We start from the raw sequence: 17331 nt of genomic DNA on the forward strand, positions 1-17331 counted from the left end.
CCTGATTCTTATCTTTCAAAGGCTTTCTTCTCTACACTGTGAAACTGTTATAAAAGAATTATCACAGTTTTTCAGAATAGACTTGCTTGTCACTATCTGGGCAAGTGATCAAGACATATCTCTTTCAGAAACTTCCTAAGAGCCTATTCAGTTAAAACAAAACCTGGTTTAATTAAAAATAAAAATAAAAAAAATATTTCCCTAGATTTTTTATAATCAATGGTCCAAGTATCACATCTGGCACCCTAACCATACAGCAACGTGCCCGCTACCGTGTACTCCGCACAGAACTCAAAAAACGTCTAGATAATGGAGAGAAGGATCTGTACATTGACTACCATGCTGACTGTATCAAAAGTAAGTCACACAACCCGCAATTCAGCTTTAACCTTCAACCACAACCCTACTTCAACCAATCCACCATCACCCAAGGCTAGACACGCACGCCCCTAACTACCTCAATTCCAACTATAGCTGGCCTTAAATGCAAGCTACTCAATGCAAGAAGCCTTGTGAATAAAATACCTGAATTTCTCCTCTTACTAAATATGGCTAAATTCAACATCATATTTGTCTGTGAAACATGGCTCGACGCATCTCTCCATGATTCCATTACCACCGTAAGAGACTATCATGTTTACCGATCAGATTGTGAAATTCGTAGAGGAGGTGGTGTTGCTATCTTCTATAAAAAGTCCTTACATCTATAAAACATCCAAGTTACCCAGGAGCTTTCTCTTCCTGAGACCATCATCTGTGAACTATCCTTAAATATCATATTTCGATTCTTACTATGTTACAGAGCACCTGATTATGACATCGAACATGTAAACTAGCTAAATTCACTACTAACATGGGCAACATCCTGCCCACATGCTTTTATCTTTCTTGGTGACTTCAATCTATCTCATATTAACTGGACCCTAAATGAATTTACAACTGAACCCATACATGCAACCTTCTACAATGCTGTTACAAATCTGTGACTGGAACAACTAGTACAATACTAGACTTAACAACTGCCTCGATCTCATCTTCTGCAATAGTTTGAATTTAATTTACGGAATACAAACTAAAGAACCCTTTTCCTACAGTGACCACAATATGATTGACTTTTGTCTCAACATACGCCCACACAAAAATAATCACAATGACGTAATCCCCAATTATAACTTCAAAAAAGGCAACTATGATCTTATAGACAACAATCTCTCATCCCTTGATCTATTCACTGGATGCAATGCTGTTGAAGACCATTACAACATATTTTTACTTGAAGTCAAAAGAGTCATCAAACTATATGTACCAATAACAACTCCCCCCCCCCAAAAAAAAAACCAGATTACCCATAACAATAAGGAAACTTCAATCCAAAAAGAGATCACTCTGGCAGAAAAATAAATCTGGTCACGTTGCCAGTTTCAAAAGCCGATATAAAACTTTATGCCACCAGATAAAGACTGAATGCACCAATTATCACATTAAACAAGAGGAAAACCTTCTATGCACCAGTTCCACTGCGCTTTTTACAATTTTGTAAACAACAAACTAAAAGACTCAAGGTCCATCCCACCCTTGATAGAACCTAATGATAAAGAGTGCAACGATGGCACCATTAAAGCCAACATCTTTAACACATTTTTTGGCTAAGTATTTGTAAATAGCAATGGATCATGCCCAGTATTTCCTAGCCGAACCACAGACAACTACAATGATCTAATACATATCAATTATACAGAAGACAATGTTGAAAAAGCACTACGCAATCTAAAACCATCTCTATCTATTGGACCGGATGGAATATGTGTCTACTTCTTAAAAAAGCTATCCACTGCCATAGCAGAACCTCTAAGCATAATCTTTGAAAAATCTTTCAGGACTAGCTCCTTGCCTAACCTATGGTCATAAGCCATGGTCATCCCCATCTTCAAAAAGTGAGACCCCAGCTTAGTTGAAAATTACAGACCAAATCTCCTTATGCTGCGTCACCTGTAAAGTCATGGAATCAATTATTAACCAATCCATTATCCTCCACTTAGAGACAAACAACCTACTCTCTAATAAACAATTTGGTTTCAGAAAAAAACTATCCTGTAATCTGCAACTCTTACACTGCAAAAACATATGGACTACATAACACGATCAGGGCAAAACAATAGATTCAATCTACATAGACTTCTGTAAAGCTTTTGATTCAGTGGTACATGACAAACTACTCCTAAAACTAAAATCTTATGGTATCTCTGGACAACTGCATAACTGGATAGAAGCATTCCTGTCAAACAGACAACAAATGGTCAAAATTGAGAGTGTCCTATCAAATTCTGTACCTGTAAACAGTGGTGTCCCCCAAGGCAGTGTTTTAGGACCAACTCTCTTCATACTTTACATAAATGACCTCTGTGATCATATTAAGAGCAACTGTGTTCTTTTCGCTGATGATGTAAAGCTGTTCAATACCACAGACAATACTGCTACTCTTCAAAAAGATCTTGACTATGTATCAGAATGGTCAAACAAATGGCAACTTCAAATCTCAACAAATAAATGCTCTGTCTTACATATTGGCAAAAAAATAATAATCAGAAAATAAAATACAAGTTTGTTGATGATCCAAGCTCTGTAAAGGACCTTGGAATACTCATCTCAAATGATCTAAGTGCTAGAGCCCACTGTAACTACATAGCCAAAAAGGCATTAAGAGTTGTTAACCTAATCCTACGTAGCTTTTTCTCTGGTAATATCACACTACTAACTAGAGCATACAAAACATTTGCTAGACCAATACTCGAATACAGCTCATCAATCTGGAACCCACATTACATATCTGATATTAGCACAGTTGAGAAAGTCCAGAAATATTTCACAAGAAGAGTTCTCCGCTCCTCTACTCGTTGTAGAATACCTTATGCCACCAGACTCTAGATCTAGAAAACCTTGAATTACGCTGTCTTTGGTCTGATGGTATATAAAATCATCCATTGCAATGACTTACCTGTCAATGAATACTTCAGCTTCAACCATAACAACACAAGAGCACACAATAGATACAAACTCAAGGTTAACTGCACCAAACTTGATTGCAGGAAATACGACTTCAGCAACAGAGTGGTCAATGTCTGGAATACTCTACCTGACTCTGTGGTTTCTTCCCCAGACCCAAAAAACTTTAACCTTGGACTGTCTACTATTGACCTCACTCCTTTCCTAAGAGGTCTGTAGGGGGCATACATAAGCGCACCAACGTGCCTACTGTCCCTGTCCTATTGTTTCTTTTATTTTTCTTATATGTACCCATTTCATGTATTCATAGCTATGTATATACTTATACCTATTATCTTGTAAATGATTGACAAATCAAAATAAATAAATAAATAAAAATAAAATAAAACCCACTCACTTCCTGGAATATGATAATTCTTTACATACAGAAAGTTGACTCTGGTCCTGATGCTAAAGACCACCCTTCTACACTCATATGTAACTCTATAGCTGCTACCTTCCAACTAAAATTTAGATAAGAGGCTTGTTAACTCTATTTTGCCAAGGAATAGAACCAATTTTCTTTAATGGTGTCAGCTGCTCATTCTTGTATCTTATGCTAGAATGCATATGGTGTTGAACAGCTGAGATGTGTGAAGGAAGCATGTTGCCAAAATGTCTATCAGTATTCATACTGGAAAGCTGTTGCTAGCTTTCCAGTTTTGCTCAGTGAATTTAAAATATATGCTCAGGGTAGAGTAATACCAAATGATATTAATTGCATATTGCAGGTTTCCTATTGCGACATTCTGTGGGACAGCTTGCTAAATTTATTGTCAACTGTTTAGATATAATTTCAGTTTTGGGGTTTTGTTTGTTTTCTGGAGGAATGCACAGTTAGTAAGAATTGTTTTATTATTGTTTCCCTTTCCAGACATGAACTTTTGGAAGATGCTAGAAGAAAGGGTATTCCCTTTGCTCAGTGGGATGGGCCAACTGTGGTCTCCTGGTTGGAGGTAAGTTTCTTTTAGCTATTCAGTTTAATTAATCATGTTTAGCCAGGTAACCTGAGGTCCTAATGGATGGAAATATTTCAAAACCGGTGCTGCATATATAGATTTAAGGCAAATGAAGACATTTGGGGGAAGTATCTGCAAATAGAATTTCCATTTTACACATTCAGCTGCACTAAAAGCCTCCAATACAGGAACACAATGTTGCCAGCCAATCAAGACAAAAAAAGCCACAAAACAGACAGAAGATATTAGAAACACCAATCAACCAGAACACAGCAAACTCCAAGACCAATAAACACAGACCAAGACTCCCAACCAATCAGGATGAAGAAAAAACCATTCTGGCACAGCAGTAGGCTAGCCCCAAATTTAAATCTGAAACCACTGTAAAAGTCTGACTCACAGACGGACACAATACAGAAGCCTGATGATGGCAGATGAGATTCTGCTGAAACGTTGCTACAACTTTAAAGAACTACAATGACGTGGGAAAATACCGAACCAAGCCGAACACCATACATGTAAGTACCGAAAACTTAAGAAAACATATATATATATATATATATATATATATATATATATATATATATATATATATATATATATATATATATTTTTTTCTTAAGTTTTTGCGGGTACTTACATGTATGTTATTCAGCTTTGTTCGGGTATTTTCCCACGTCATTATAGTTCTGCTTTTAAAGTTGTAGCAACGTTTCGGCAAAATCTCATCTGCCATCATGTAATGTATGTATATATATATATAACATCACAAACTTTGATTTAAACTGTATTAATAAGAGAACCATTTTTCTCTTTGGATCCTTGAAATTTAAATAAAAATGATGAAAATAGTATGTAAATATAGAGCATAGATATTTTTTTGAATATTGTTGTTTTGAGTACCCTTCCCAAATGTTAATAATTCAGCATAATGTATCTTATACCATGAAATGTAGAGATGATAGAAGAAATATATAGTGTCATAAGAATGAATGTCATAAGTATCAGAAGAATTTAATATTCAGTCAAAATGTTGTCACTCATCTCTGTCCTTTTATGTTGTAGCTTTGGGTGGGCATGCCTGCCTGGTATGTTGCAGCTTGCAGAGCTAATGTGAAAAGCGGTGCAATTATGTCTGCCTTGTCAGATACAGAGATCCAGAGGGAAATTGGAATTAGTAATGCCCTTCACAGGTTAAAACTGCGCTTGGCAATCCAGGAAATGGTGTCTCTCACAAGCCCTTCTGCTCCACCCACCTCCAGAACAGTAAGCACTCTATCTTGGCTTCTTGGGATGTGTAATGTGGGCTTTTTTTAATTTAACACTAAGAACCTGCATTTGAATAGAAGTAAAAGAAACACATAGTCCTTTAGTCAGACTTGAGACTGCAGGTCCTCATTAGGATTCTGATGGAAATTGAAATTTCCATTTTCCTCAGAAAAAGTAAATTGTATCGTACCCTTTCTGTCCCATTGTAATATATATTTGTAAAATCAGTAAAGGATATTGTGCCTTTTTCATTTCTCTATACTTGCCAGAAATAATTTCACAATAGCTTTATATGCAGTGCTGAGTTATTGTTATTATTCCCATTTGTAAGTTGACCTTCTGGCCAACTTAAATGTGCATTATTAGCAGCTATGATAGCTATTGCAAGATGGGTTGAGTTTTGGTGAACAATGCCTATTTCTTCCTGAAATGTAATGATCTACTTGCTTTGTGTTCCCTGCTTGCTATGTGAGATATGTTAATACTATAGGCTGAAATGTATGGAATAATATGTATTGAGATCCTTTCCTGTACTGACCCACAGGAAGAGAGGTAAAATATGCTGAAAATTGGAGAAACGGACTATAGTTGTAGATCTTTTAATGTGGAACTTCTGAAAGGTACTTCTTTCACTCTACAACAGCTTGATACTACAACAGTCCATGTTTACCAGCTGGGAGAAAATATCTATTACAAAACCATAATTAGTATTTGACAGGGGTGTCAGCAGGGTGTTAGGAAAGAAGTCAAGATGCCAGATGCCCCTGGTATTTGGATAGAAGACGTTTAGGAGATTCTAAGGCTATAGGCTATGATATTGTGCAATAATGCAAGCTACTTCCATATTGTGTAAAAGAAAAGTTGTTTCCAGGAATTGAGTTCAATTCAAGGGAGCTTTTAACTGTTTTTGACATTGTCACAATGATTGATTCTATGGCTTAAGCTATGGCCACAGCAGTAGTTTTGAGTTGAAAAGTTTTATTGAATATTCCTTGCTTTCTTATTCATATATGTCGTATTTTCATCCTAGTCATCTGGAAATGTCTGGGTTACTCATGAAGAAATGGAAACCATGGCTCCTTCAACCAAAATGGTATTTTTTTTTTTGTCTCTAAGAGAATTCTGCCATCTTGTCCTCTCTGTAAGGAAAATAATTTTGCTTCTGATTAAAAAAAATATGAAAGCTCTGTTTTTACCAAGCAGTTGAATCCTTTGGTTTAGAAAAGAAGAATAATTGAGATAACATAAGGGAGTAATATCAATTGTTCCAAGCCATGTTGGAAATTCTGAAAACAGTTGGAAAGACAGGGCCGAAGCGGCCAAAACTCCAAATATGCCTTTTCCTATCTGATACAAATGATCTACTTCATGTTCAGAAGGCCAACCTGAATGCAAATGCATAGCAACTGATTTACTCTACTAAGGGGCTCTTTTGTGATGTGTTCTGGCACTAGGTTGGCTGTAACAGCTATTTTGCTTACTGCACTACCGTAATAGTCGTATGTCAGTGCCAGAGCAAGTCAGTGGATAGATCACTTGTTCTTATTCAAGTGGAAATGAGTGCATTATATAAAAAATGAGTATGTTATATACAGAAATAAAAACTTCTGTGTTTAGACAGGAACAAGAGAAACATGTTCACCTATATGGTCTTTTTGTCTATTTAACTATTCATATAGATATCAAAGCTTTAAATATCTAGTGCATTTTGATGACTGCGTATGGCATTTTGCTTAAATCTGTTTGCAGCTCTGGGAACAAATAAAGTGGTTTATTATGACAGAAAATGCAGTATAAATATTTCTTTATATCCATAAGCAAAAGAAATACATTTGTTGTGCTTAGTGGCAATGAACAAGTCAGCATTTGGGCAAAGCCAATTGTAAGGCCACCAATTTGGGCATCATTTTGCTAGCTCCTTAAGAACAAGAATAATTAACTGAGAGTTTTGTTTGTTGTTTGTCTGTTTTCAAAACTTCAGCATATTCTTGAGAGATCAAAATGCCAAACACTAAGAGATCCTCTAAATTAGAAATGGTGAATAACGGGAGCCTCTTACTTGTAACTGTATTTATGTGATAGTTTATTTTATCATGTTGATGACAGACAATGCCTCTGCTTTATTGGGGAAGGGGAGAAACAAATGCGGTTTCATGTGATATTTGACTTTACTTATTTTATTGACATGCTGCACTGTCACATTTAGGATACTGAGGAAGGCAGTTGGGCACAGGTGAGACTCCTGCATTATTTTGTGGGTTTCCCCCCGCTCTGTACTGGAAATACAAAACTCAATAATTTCCAGCGAAATGGAGTTACGTACCATCTGATGATATCAAATTATCTTTTTGAGCAGTTTCTCTAGATTCATTTAAGATCCCCTTAGAGAATAATGGAAACAAATACAGAACATTTGAAAATCTTCCTATACTTCCTTTTGGTTGCTATTGTAGTACCTTACTATTTTATCCAGATGGGAAGCTAGTCATATTTCTTTTAATAATAACTAATTCCTAGCCAAGGATATCAACATATTAAACCTGCTATATTGATTTTATTGGTGCTTTTCATTTAATTTTAGTATTTCTTATACCTAGTCAGGTTCTTTTTTCTTCTGGTTTCCCCACACAACTAAGATCTTCTCAGCCAAATTTTCCAGCAACTCAGTTGTTTACTTTATTTATTAATTCTGTGCTTAGCATGTAAAAAATCCTATTTGACGTGTCTCCAGACTCAAATAAAATTAACATTCACATAAAAATATCCTTTAGATAAGTTGCACTATTAAAAAAATATGCAGTGTATTTATTCCTAAGGTACTGAAAACAGAATATAAATGCTTTATTTGTGTAAGGTTTTTGAAGTATGGTATATTTACATTACAACATATAATATGCAGAGTTAATAATACTCAGGCAATCGATTTGAGATTTTGTTACAACTGCCAAATGTATGTCGTACTGTCATATATTGAAAAATGTATTTGAAGCTACATTATTTATAAGTTACAATTTTTGTTTGCAAATTGTTTCTCAATAAAAATTGTTGAGGTAATAGAATTATTTCAGATCGACTGAAAGTGATCTTGAAGCATTTTAAAGCTGTTATATTACTTGTTTCTGTGGCACAACTCACTAGTATATTTCACTAGGAATTTTATATCTAAGATTTTCAATTATCTCTAGTAGTTTTTTTCCACTAAAATGTTCTAACTCCAATCTGTAGGCTTCCAGCTCAGGATTCTTTCAGTATTGCTAATAGGTATATTTACATGTGAAAGTCACTTTAGTGTGGTGATTAATGCAACAGGCTAGAAACTGAGAGACTGTCAGTTCTAGTCCTACCTTACACACAAAGCCAAGTGGGTGACATTGCAGCAGTTTTTTTCTCACAGCCCCAGGAAGGAGGAAATGGGAAACCACTTCCGAAAAACCTTACCAAGAAAATTGTAGGAACTTTTTCAGCCAGTCTTTGAGAATTGGACACAGTTGAACAAGATGAAAAAACCCAATTGTATGTCCTGTATATGTTATTTGCTTTTTCTTTTTAAAATTTCCACAGACTCTGGCTTATGGGGACATGAACCATGAATGGATAGGGAATGAATGGCTTCCTAGTCTAGGTCTACCACAGTATCGCAGTTACTTCATGGAATGTCTTGTGGATGCACGAATGTTGGATCATCTGACTAAAAAAGACCTTCGAGTACACTTGAAGATGGTAGACAGTTTCCATCGGTGAGCAAGTTTTCTTGGGACAATGTCTGAAGCACTCTTGCAACTACCTTAAATTCCTGTAGTCAAAGGGTGTGTAATTTTTTTCAGGTTTTGCTTTGGAGAATAGGGCCACACTCCAAAAAGAGGTGAATCCTGGACAGACCCCCAAATCTGATTTCATTTTATTCAACAGGGTTGTGCAGTGCTTTGGATTCAAAGGCAAGAAAGCGTTTGGGAACATGCCAGGATACAAATACAGCAGTTGTCTGAAACTCTTTAAATCAAACACATCTTTTATAAGGATCCCATTTCAGCTCCAAAAGGCAACCATGGAAAAAAGAAATGAAGCTGCTTCAAGGAGTTGCGTAAAAGTGCTTCATGAGCTGGACTAGAAGACCTCCAAGGTCCCTTCCAGCTCCTATTCTGTTCTGTTCTATCCTATCCTATCCTATCCTATCCTATCCTATCCTATCCTATCCTATCCTATCCTATTCACCTTTTTGTCTTTAAATCCAAAGCACTGAGTGACTGTATGTTTACATTTAAATCATTTAAGCACAATTAATATATATAATTAATATATATTGCATGTGATCCTAGAAGTTTAACTTGTACGCTCTGGCTTTTATCAGTCCTTCCTTTGAATGAAGAGCAATAATGACAGGCATGGTAAGAGTTTTTTAGGCTGAGTAGTAGCATATCCATAACTAGTAAACTCTCAGGTTATACTACATTAAAGCCAAAAATCAGAAAATTGGATGAGTAGTGTAGACAGTTCAGTATTTTTGAAATAGCGTCAGAAATATCTATGTATTTATGGCATAGGCAAAAAAATGCACATTCACATGTACACCTCTTGAAAGTAAAAATGGTTGGAAAATTGATATGCCTTGTTCTAAGTGTTGCATTGTTGCAGAACAAGTCTCCAGTATGGGATTATGTGCCTCAAAAGACTGAATTATGATAGAAAGGAGCTGGAGAAGAGGCGGGAAGAAAGCCAGCATGAAATCAAAGGCAAGTAGCAATTTAGAAATGAATTCAAGGCAAGCTGCAAAAATATACTTGTAGTGGAATATAGTCAGGAGTCACAAGAAGGAGGGGCTGTTTCCCAGAAGGCAACGTGACAGTAGAATTTGGAACGTCTGGAGGCAGAAAGACAGTAAGGTTGGACCCTCCCTAGTAGTTCTCAAAGTATAACAGAATAACTGACTTGGAGGTCTTTCTAACCCTATACCATTTCAGACAAAATGGTTGTCCAATCTTTTCTTAAAAACCTCCAGTGTTGGAGCACCCACAACTTCTGGGGGCAAACTTCTGGAGGTTTACCTATAATTATAGCAGTTAATTGCTTTAATTTGGTAATATTCTCTTTGTGGCTGAACAACAATAAAGGAACTACTCAGAACTCCACATAAGGTTCCTGGTTCTCTGGACATGATTGTAGTTCAGATTTTGAATTATAGTTTTTTAAAGCCTATTCTTTCTATTTTTCAGAAAAGTCAACTCACTATATGAAATATGGACCCCTGTTTAGTCAATGCTGTTTTACAAAATCAGTTTTCTTAGTTATAGAGAGTGGAAATACTCTGGAGGCTTTCTAATTACTGATTTTTCAGCAGGATTTGTTATGCTTGAAATCTCTCAGATTTATCACTTTAATCTTTTTTATATTATTATATTTCAATATATTTCCAGTTTTTTTTATATATCATGCTCATGTGTCCTTGTAAGGGATTTTGGCTGATGGGGGATTGTAGTCTTAAAGTATAGGTAACTGCCAGGGGCCTCAAGATTTCTGTTTTTCATGGTTTTGCTGATTTTATAGCTGATGCTTATGTCATTTTAAACTTGTTCATTTATTGAATTTTACTCTATTTGTTTTCATTGAGTTCATTTATATTCACTGTGTAGTTAATCTCAGCCATATGTCAGGAGCACTTCTGTTCTGCCTGCTACATCTTCTTTCAGAAATGTCTTCAAGAGAAAGGTATAAATATAGATTTTTGGTGTATAAATAAATTAGCACATACTTGTTTGACATTTTACAGTGGGACTTATTTCCCCAGAAACGATACTAGAAGAATATCATGACTTGAATACACAAGATGGACTATTTTTAGATACTACATCAATATTTTGTTCTTTTTATGTCATGAACAGATCAGAAAAAGTGAGCATTCTTCTGGGTAATTTCATTTATGTATATAATTTCAATGTCTTCTAGATGTGCTGGTCTGGACAAATGATCAAGTAATTCACTGGATTCAATCCATTGGACTTAGAGAATATGCCAACAACATCGTTGAAAGTGGAGTCCATGGTGCACTTATTGCTCTGGATGAAAATTTTGATTATAATAGTCTGGCACTTATTTTACAAATTCCCACTCAGAATACACAGGTAGGAAGAAATGTTTCACACCAACAGAGTTGATAGTTATTTCTCATATAATGAATAAACCTTTTGTTCTTTATGAAAAACATCTATCTTGGATTTTTAATCTAACATTATTAAATTAAAACAAATGATACAATAAAAGTTACTTTGTTGTGCTATAAGTTATTTCAGTTACACATTTCTTCCTCTTAAGGGTAACCAGAGTCTATGAGACTGAAAGTTTATCTTACGGTTCATTGCAAATCTGTCTATGAAATCTCTATACCATTATGAGAACTGAACAGTGGTGGGAATCAATTTTTTTTACTACCAGCTCTGTGGACGTGGCTTGGTGGGTGTGGCAGGGGAAGGGTACTGTAAAATCTCCAGTCAGAAGTGGTATTTGCCGGTTCTGCAAACTACTCAAAATTTCTGCTACCAGTTCTCCAGAACTGGCCAAAACCTGCTGAATACCACCTCTGGAACTGAACCAACCAGAGTCCTGATTTTCAGAATTTTAGGATATGGATGAATGCATCTTTTTTTTAACACCCCCAAAGGCATTTTGTATTGTTATTTTTAGAGACAGTATGCTGAACTATATGGAGGCAATTGATTTGCCTAGACCAGGAGTAATAAGCTTCTAGTTTTTGAGATCTAATTTATTTGCACTAAGCTCTACCAACAGGAGGAATTAAGCTAAAAACGAATGAGTGAAATCAAACACAGTAAAAACACTCTAGTTGGAACTGGTAGTCTCCCACAATTGCTATGCCATATACTAGAGTTATGCAAATAGATATATAGAAACCTACCCCTATGTTACTAGGGGAATCTTGCTGATCTACCAAAAAGTATGAAGAGATCTACTAATATAAATATCAATTTATCTTCTTCTTTGGTTCTGATAATAAACAATTTGCATTAATAGTTTTATTTGCTTAGATTATTTCTATTGCATTATTTGATATTGTTTACAGGCACGACAGGTGATGGAGAGAGAATTCAACAATCTTCTTGCCTTGGGTACTGACAGACGACTTGATGATGTGAGTGCAAAGAACTTACTAAAACAGGATGGAGATTTAAGAAATACTATGCTTATACTATCAGTTAGAAAGCAACTGGAGATCTGGAAATAGGGCTGGCATTGTAGTTATTTTCTGGGAGGTTCCCTGTGATGTTCAGTTATATGGAGGAAAAGTAGAAGTGGGCACTTCCACATTGCAAACATGCATGGGGTGAGAGAGGTATTATAAAATTAGGTGGAGGGGAAGAATTGAAAATGAAGCCATCTTATTTCTTGAGAGAAAGAGCCTTAGGATTGGCAGAACATATGCCATTTCTTCTTCTTTTAGATCTGCGAGGGACAGTTGCTTGTCAAAAATAATTCCAGCAACCTTGTTTTTAAAGAAATGCATACGTAACAACCCTGCATAGATCATCTAATTCAGGTTAATGTTTCAGCTAGACAGAGCTAATCTGAGACAGTGTTTCTCAACCTTGACGACTTTAAGCTATGTGGACTTCAGTTCCTCGAATTCCCCAACTAGCATTGTAACAAATTCTGTAAACAAAATTTAATTTTCTGTATCATAGAATCAACTCCTAAAAAGTAGTAAGAAAGATATATGTTCCTAAATTCCTCTGGGCAAAGATCTGAAGATCTTTGGAAATACTACTATCTTCAGCTGCAAGTAGAATACCTCTTTGTTATTTTTCTATTTCCATTACAGGTATTTCTCAAGTTACTACCATTTGTTCAGTAGGCATTCAAAGTTAATGAGGGCACTGAACAAAGGGACTTATGACTGGTTCTCCAAGTTCTGGCCGTTGCAGTGCCCCATGAACAAAATTTGGGCACTTGGTGACCAGTTGTAGTGTCCCACATTACATAATAGCCATTTGTGACCTCCCCTGTTGGCTTCCCACATAAGAAGTCAATGGTACACCAGCAGGGAAGATTGTAAGTTGCTTGAGTAATTATCTCTCCCCACGCCCGGACTTACTTTCTTTGCATCCCTCCCTTCTTCCTCCCTTTGCTCTCATGCACTAACTGATGCTATCTTGTAACAACCACATCACTCAGCAATGGCAATCCTAATCCCAACTGCAGACATAACTTGAGGATTGCCCATATTGCCACTGCAAGCGATAGTAGTGACAAACTGTGGGACAGCCTGTTTGCAATGTTTCATCCAACGTTGTGATTCCAAAATTATGGACCTAATTCCAAAGCATAGATTTGCTAGATGTGACCATAGTCTTTAATCCACCAATACATACTTGTATACTGTGAATATTATTTGGAGAAATGTCTGCTTTCTTGTTTCTAGTAGGTTGAGAGAAGAAGTTCAAACATTTTCTCAAAAAGAAAAAATATGTATTGAGAAGCCTGGTTCTACTTGAAACCCATGAATAATTAACCCAGTTCCAGTTTTTACAGCCTGTCCTAATCTTTGATCTCCCTCTGGAGATTGTATAGTCTCCGGTGGTTACTGTGTGCAATATATGATGTAAGTATCCTTTTCTTTATAGGGTGAAGACAAAACTTTTCGGCGAACTCCTTCTTGGCGAAAACGCTTCCGCCCTCGAGACTTTCACAGTATCACCATGGTTAGTGGGTCAGCAGAAACTCTTCCAGCAGGTTTTCGAGTGACCTCTTTGGTGCCTCTGCCACCTCCTTCAGCACCACCGAAGAAAATGCCACCAGAAGGTAGGGTGAAACTCTACTATTATTCATGAGGCATGAATTACACCATTCTAAAAACTCAGATGATTCTCTGAATCCTGCATGGTGTGTATGGTGTATTTTCTGCTGACATGCAGCCCAGCGCTATGTTCTTTAAGCACCAGGCTAACTACTAAATGAACATTTGGCATTGAATTTTTACCCCCCAAACATTCAAGCCTTTATTTGAATTCCTGGAATCTCTTATTGATGTAGCAGAGGTTTGGCATTAACAAAAAGATAGAAGAATAATTAATGTTTGCTGAAAAACATATATCTGAATTCCATGCAGAGCATTTCCTTACTTGGGGTTAAGGAAAGAACAAATCATTTTATGAGGAGTTTCTAATACAAAAAAAATATTTACTGATTAGTTGCTAATATGTTCGCTGCCTTGGGTTGTTTGTAAAAATAATAACGGCGGGATACAAACAGACAAACAAAGACAACTTATATTTGTTGATTTGTTATTAACTTATCTGGAAGAAAGAAACTGAATTGTGCCTTTGAAATTAAAATATTGTATAAAAGTATTTGGATTCTAAAATAATTTAGAATTAACAGTTTCAATGAACACCAATTTCTATGATCATAAACTTTGAAATACATTTCACTACTTTTCAGGTTTATTAATAGCATTCCTTCACTGTTTTAAAAACTCTGTTACCATATCCTAAACCATGTGTTGGTGAGACCGGGATTATTTGTTTCATGGCATTTAAGTTCATTGGACAGTAATTTATTAAAATATAACCACTGAGAAATTCACCTAAATTCTGACATCCATAATAAGCCAAAATAGGCAGTCATCAACAGGCATGCAAAATTTAATAATGAGCTTTGCATGAGAGCTTATTGACCCCACTAATTGCATGCTTTTGTGTGCTGTGCTAAATGGTTTGCAGTTGGTGCACCTGGGTCCCAAAGGCTGGAAACATCCACAGTTCGGACATATTCCTGCTGAAATGCAATTTCCAGTGGGAATTGGCCAAGGCTCCAGGTAAGTTTAGAAACTAGGACAGAACAAGCACAGTCTTCACATTCCACAGAGGATCCGGAAAATAATGGATGAAACCAGAAATTACTTGAAGTATAGGTAGTCCTTGACTACAACTGTTCATTTAGTGACCGTTTGAAGTTACAACGGCACTGAAAAAAGTGACTTATTTATTGTTGCAGCATCCCCTGGTCACATGATCAAAATTCTTGATGCTTGGCAACTGATTTCATATTGATGATTGTTGCAGTGTGCTGGGTCTTTGCAACCTTCTGACAAGGAAAGTCAATAGGGAAGCCAGATTTACTTAAAAACCATGTTACTAACTTAACAATTTAAGTGATTCACTTAACAACTGTGGCAAGACAGGTTGTCAAATGGGACAGCATTTACTTAACAACTGTCCCACTTAGCAACAAAAATTTTGGGCTCAATTGTGATTGTAAGCCGAGGACTACCGCTACCAAATTCAGTTCTTTACCTTCATGTTGCTAAACTCAGATTTTTTTTACCTGTTACTGGGCATGGCTTAATCAACTTTATCTATTAATAATCTGTTTGGTCCATGTCTTCATGTTTAAGCAGGGCACAAAATAAAAAAAAAAATTTATTTAAAAAATTAAATGTGTTCTCCCCACATTTAATTTTCAAGAAACAATATTAAGGAAAAAAGAAAGCACTTCTCCTCCAACCAAGAAATTTTGTTGTATGACATGAGCCAGAAAAGAATTGATGAAAATAATTGACTTTTTTAGTTCCAGCTTCATCCCTTAAATGGATAAAATAATGTTGGACAGCAAACAGTAGAAAGTATGGCTTAAAATGAGATTTGTTGGTTTTGATATGGATTCCTGCCCGGCTGTGAAGCGCTCTGAATGTTTTTGAACAAGTTGTTCTTCTGAGCTTCTTGAAAGAAAAATAAAAGAAAGAAATTAAAAGAAAGAAAGAATAAAGAAATAAAATAAAGAAAATATGCTAATAGTATATGAGAGAATACTATATTTTAACTCAAATTACACAGGAAAGGATAGTTATCAAATGGCTCTAACAATATCAATAACAATAACAGTATCCTAGAGTGAAATGAAATCTTTTCAAAACATTTATTAAAAGGGAACTGTATTCAAAACCATTTTAATAATTATAACATTTGCACTAAAGATCTATTTTATGACATATCAATTACCACAGTAGAGCTTTTAGGCACCTTCTTCTACTCCAGATTATTGGGGATGTTTTCTCCACACAGCAGGATACTGATCAGCTTGGTTACATGCTATAAGAGATGCAAGTGCCTGAAATGTCCACAAAATCTTAGTGGGTTATAATAACAAAGAGGAGGGTTCATTAGGAATGTGCTGAATAGAGGCAGGGAAGGTCTCTGTGGAAGTGAAGATGACAGCTGTTGGATAAAGATAGCAAACTTTATCCCTTCCTCCCCAAGGCAACATCAACATTGATATTGATAACAGAGACAAAAACAGACATGTCCTTGTTTATTGGGGATTCTAGATGCATCACCCATTTATTTGCTTGTGCCTGCCATTTGTTCTGCGAGTTCTATGTTTAATCAGTAGAGAATCCATCCTGCCTCTTCAATAAAGGCCTAGTGATGTAATGTGCCAGCGCCACTGTTTTGAAAATTTCAAGTGAGGCAACCTTAATGGAATCATGTAACCTGGCAGAGGAAAGAGACATCAACCACTCAAGAGATTCTCCCATATGTTTTCGGCAATGTGGGTCATTCACTTGAATTCATCCTTTGGAGATGCCTAGCCCTGTCACCCTTTACAGCTGGCCCTACTGAATAGTTATTGAAGGTGCCATGTGAGAACCAGAGGTGGTATTCAGCAGGTCCTGACCAGTTCTGGAGAACCGGTAGTGGAAATTTTGAGTAGTTCGGAGAACTGGCAAATACCAGCTCTGACTGGAGATTTTACAGTATCCTTCCCCTGCCACGCCCATCAAGCCACACCCACAGAACTGGTAGTAAAAAAAATCGAATCCCACCACTGGTGAGAACATGAAGCTAAATAAGTTTTTCTTCAATATTCCTTTAAAATACTGTAGGTGAGCTCTTTCCAGGCAGGTGCCCTTTAAATGTATTAGGACTGAACCTGAAAGCCTGCAGTTTTAAAAATTGTGATCCTAATTCTACAAGAAAGTGCATAGACGCAGAAGATGAAATGATTTTGTCAACAAACAGTACATATTTCAGGACAACCTTGATTGCTGTTGTAA

The 17331-nt window shown here is 36.2% G+C and overlaps 1 protein-coding gene across 8 annotated transcripts in view; it reads left to right on the forward strand.

Annotated features, from left to right (window-relative positions):
* Positions 1-17331, forward strand: part of PPFIA4 (PPFI scaffold protein A4) — a 111148-nt gene that overhangs the window by 93130 nt on the left and 687 nt on the right. For 5 of the 8 annotated variants that reach the window (XM_087959515.1, XM_087959518.1, XM_087959516.1 and 2 more), the window contains 10 exons: positions 3917-3998; positions 5067-5267; positions 6301-6363; positions 7477-7503; positions 8832-9007; positions 9903-10000; positions 11211-11386; positions 12343-12411; positions 13901-14078; positions 14999-15093. In XM_087959515.1, coding sequence (XP_087815641.1) covers positions 3917-3998; positions 5067-5267; positions 6301-6363; positions 7477-7503; positions 8832-9007; positions 9903-10000; positions 11211-11386; positions 12343-12411; positions 13901-14078; positions 14999-15057 — 1129 coding nt within the window. In that variant the 3' untranslated portion in view covers positions 15058-15093. The remainder of the gene's footprint in view (positions 1-3916; positions 3999-5066; positions 5268-6300; positions 6364-7476; positions 7504-8831; positions 9008-9902; positions 10001-11210; positions 11387-12342; positions 12412-13900; positions 14079-14998; positions 15094-17331) is intronic. The other 3 variants (XM_026680870.2, XM_087959519.1, XM_087959520.1) reach the window with 3 other exon arrangements.

This window comes from Notechis scutatus, chromosome 3, assembly GCF_049901735.1.
Source record: "Notechis scutatus isolate UNSWTSFEM ecotype Mainland chromosome 3, rNotScu1.2, whole genome shotgun sequence".
NCBI lineage: Eukaryota > Metazoa > Chordata > Lepidosauria > Squamata > Elapidae > Notechis > Notechis scutatus.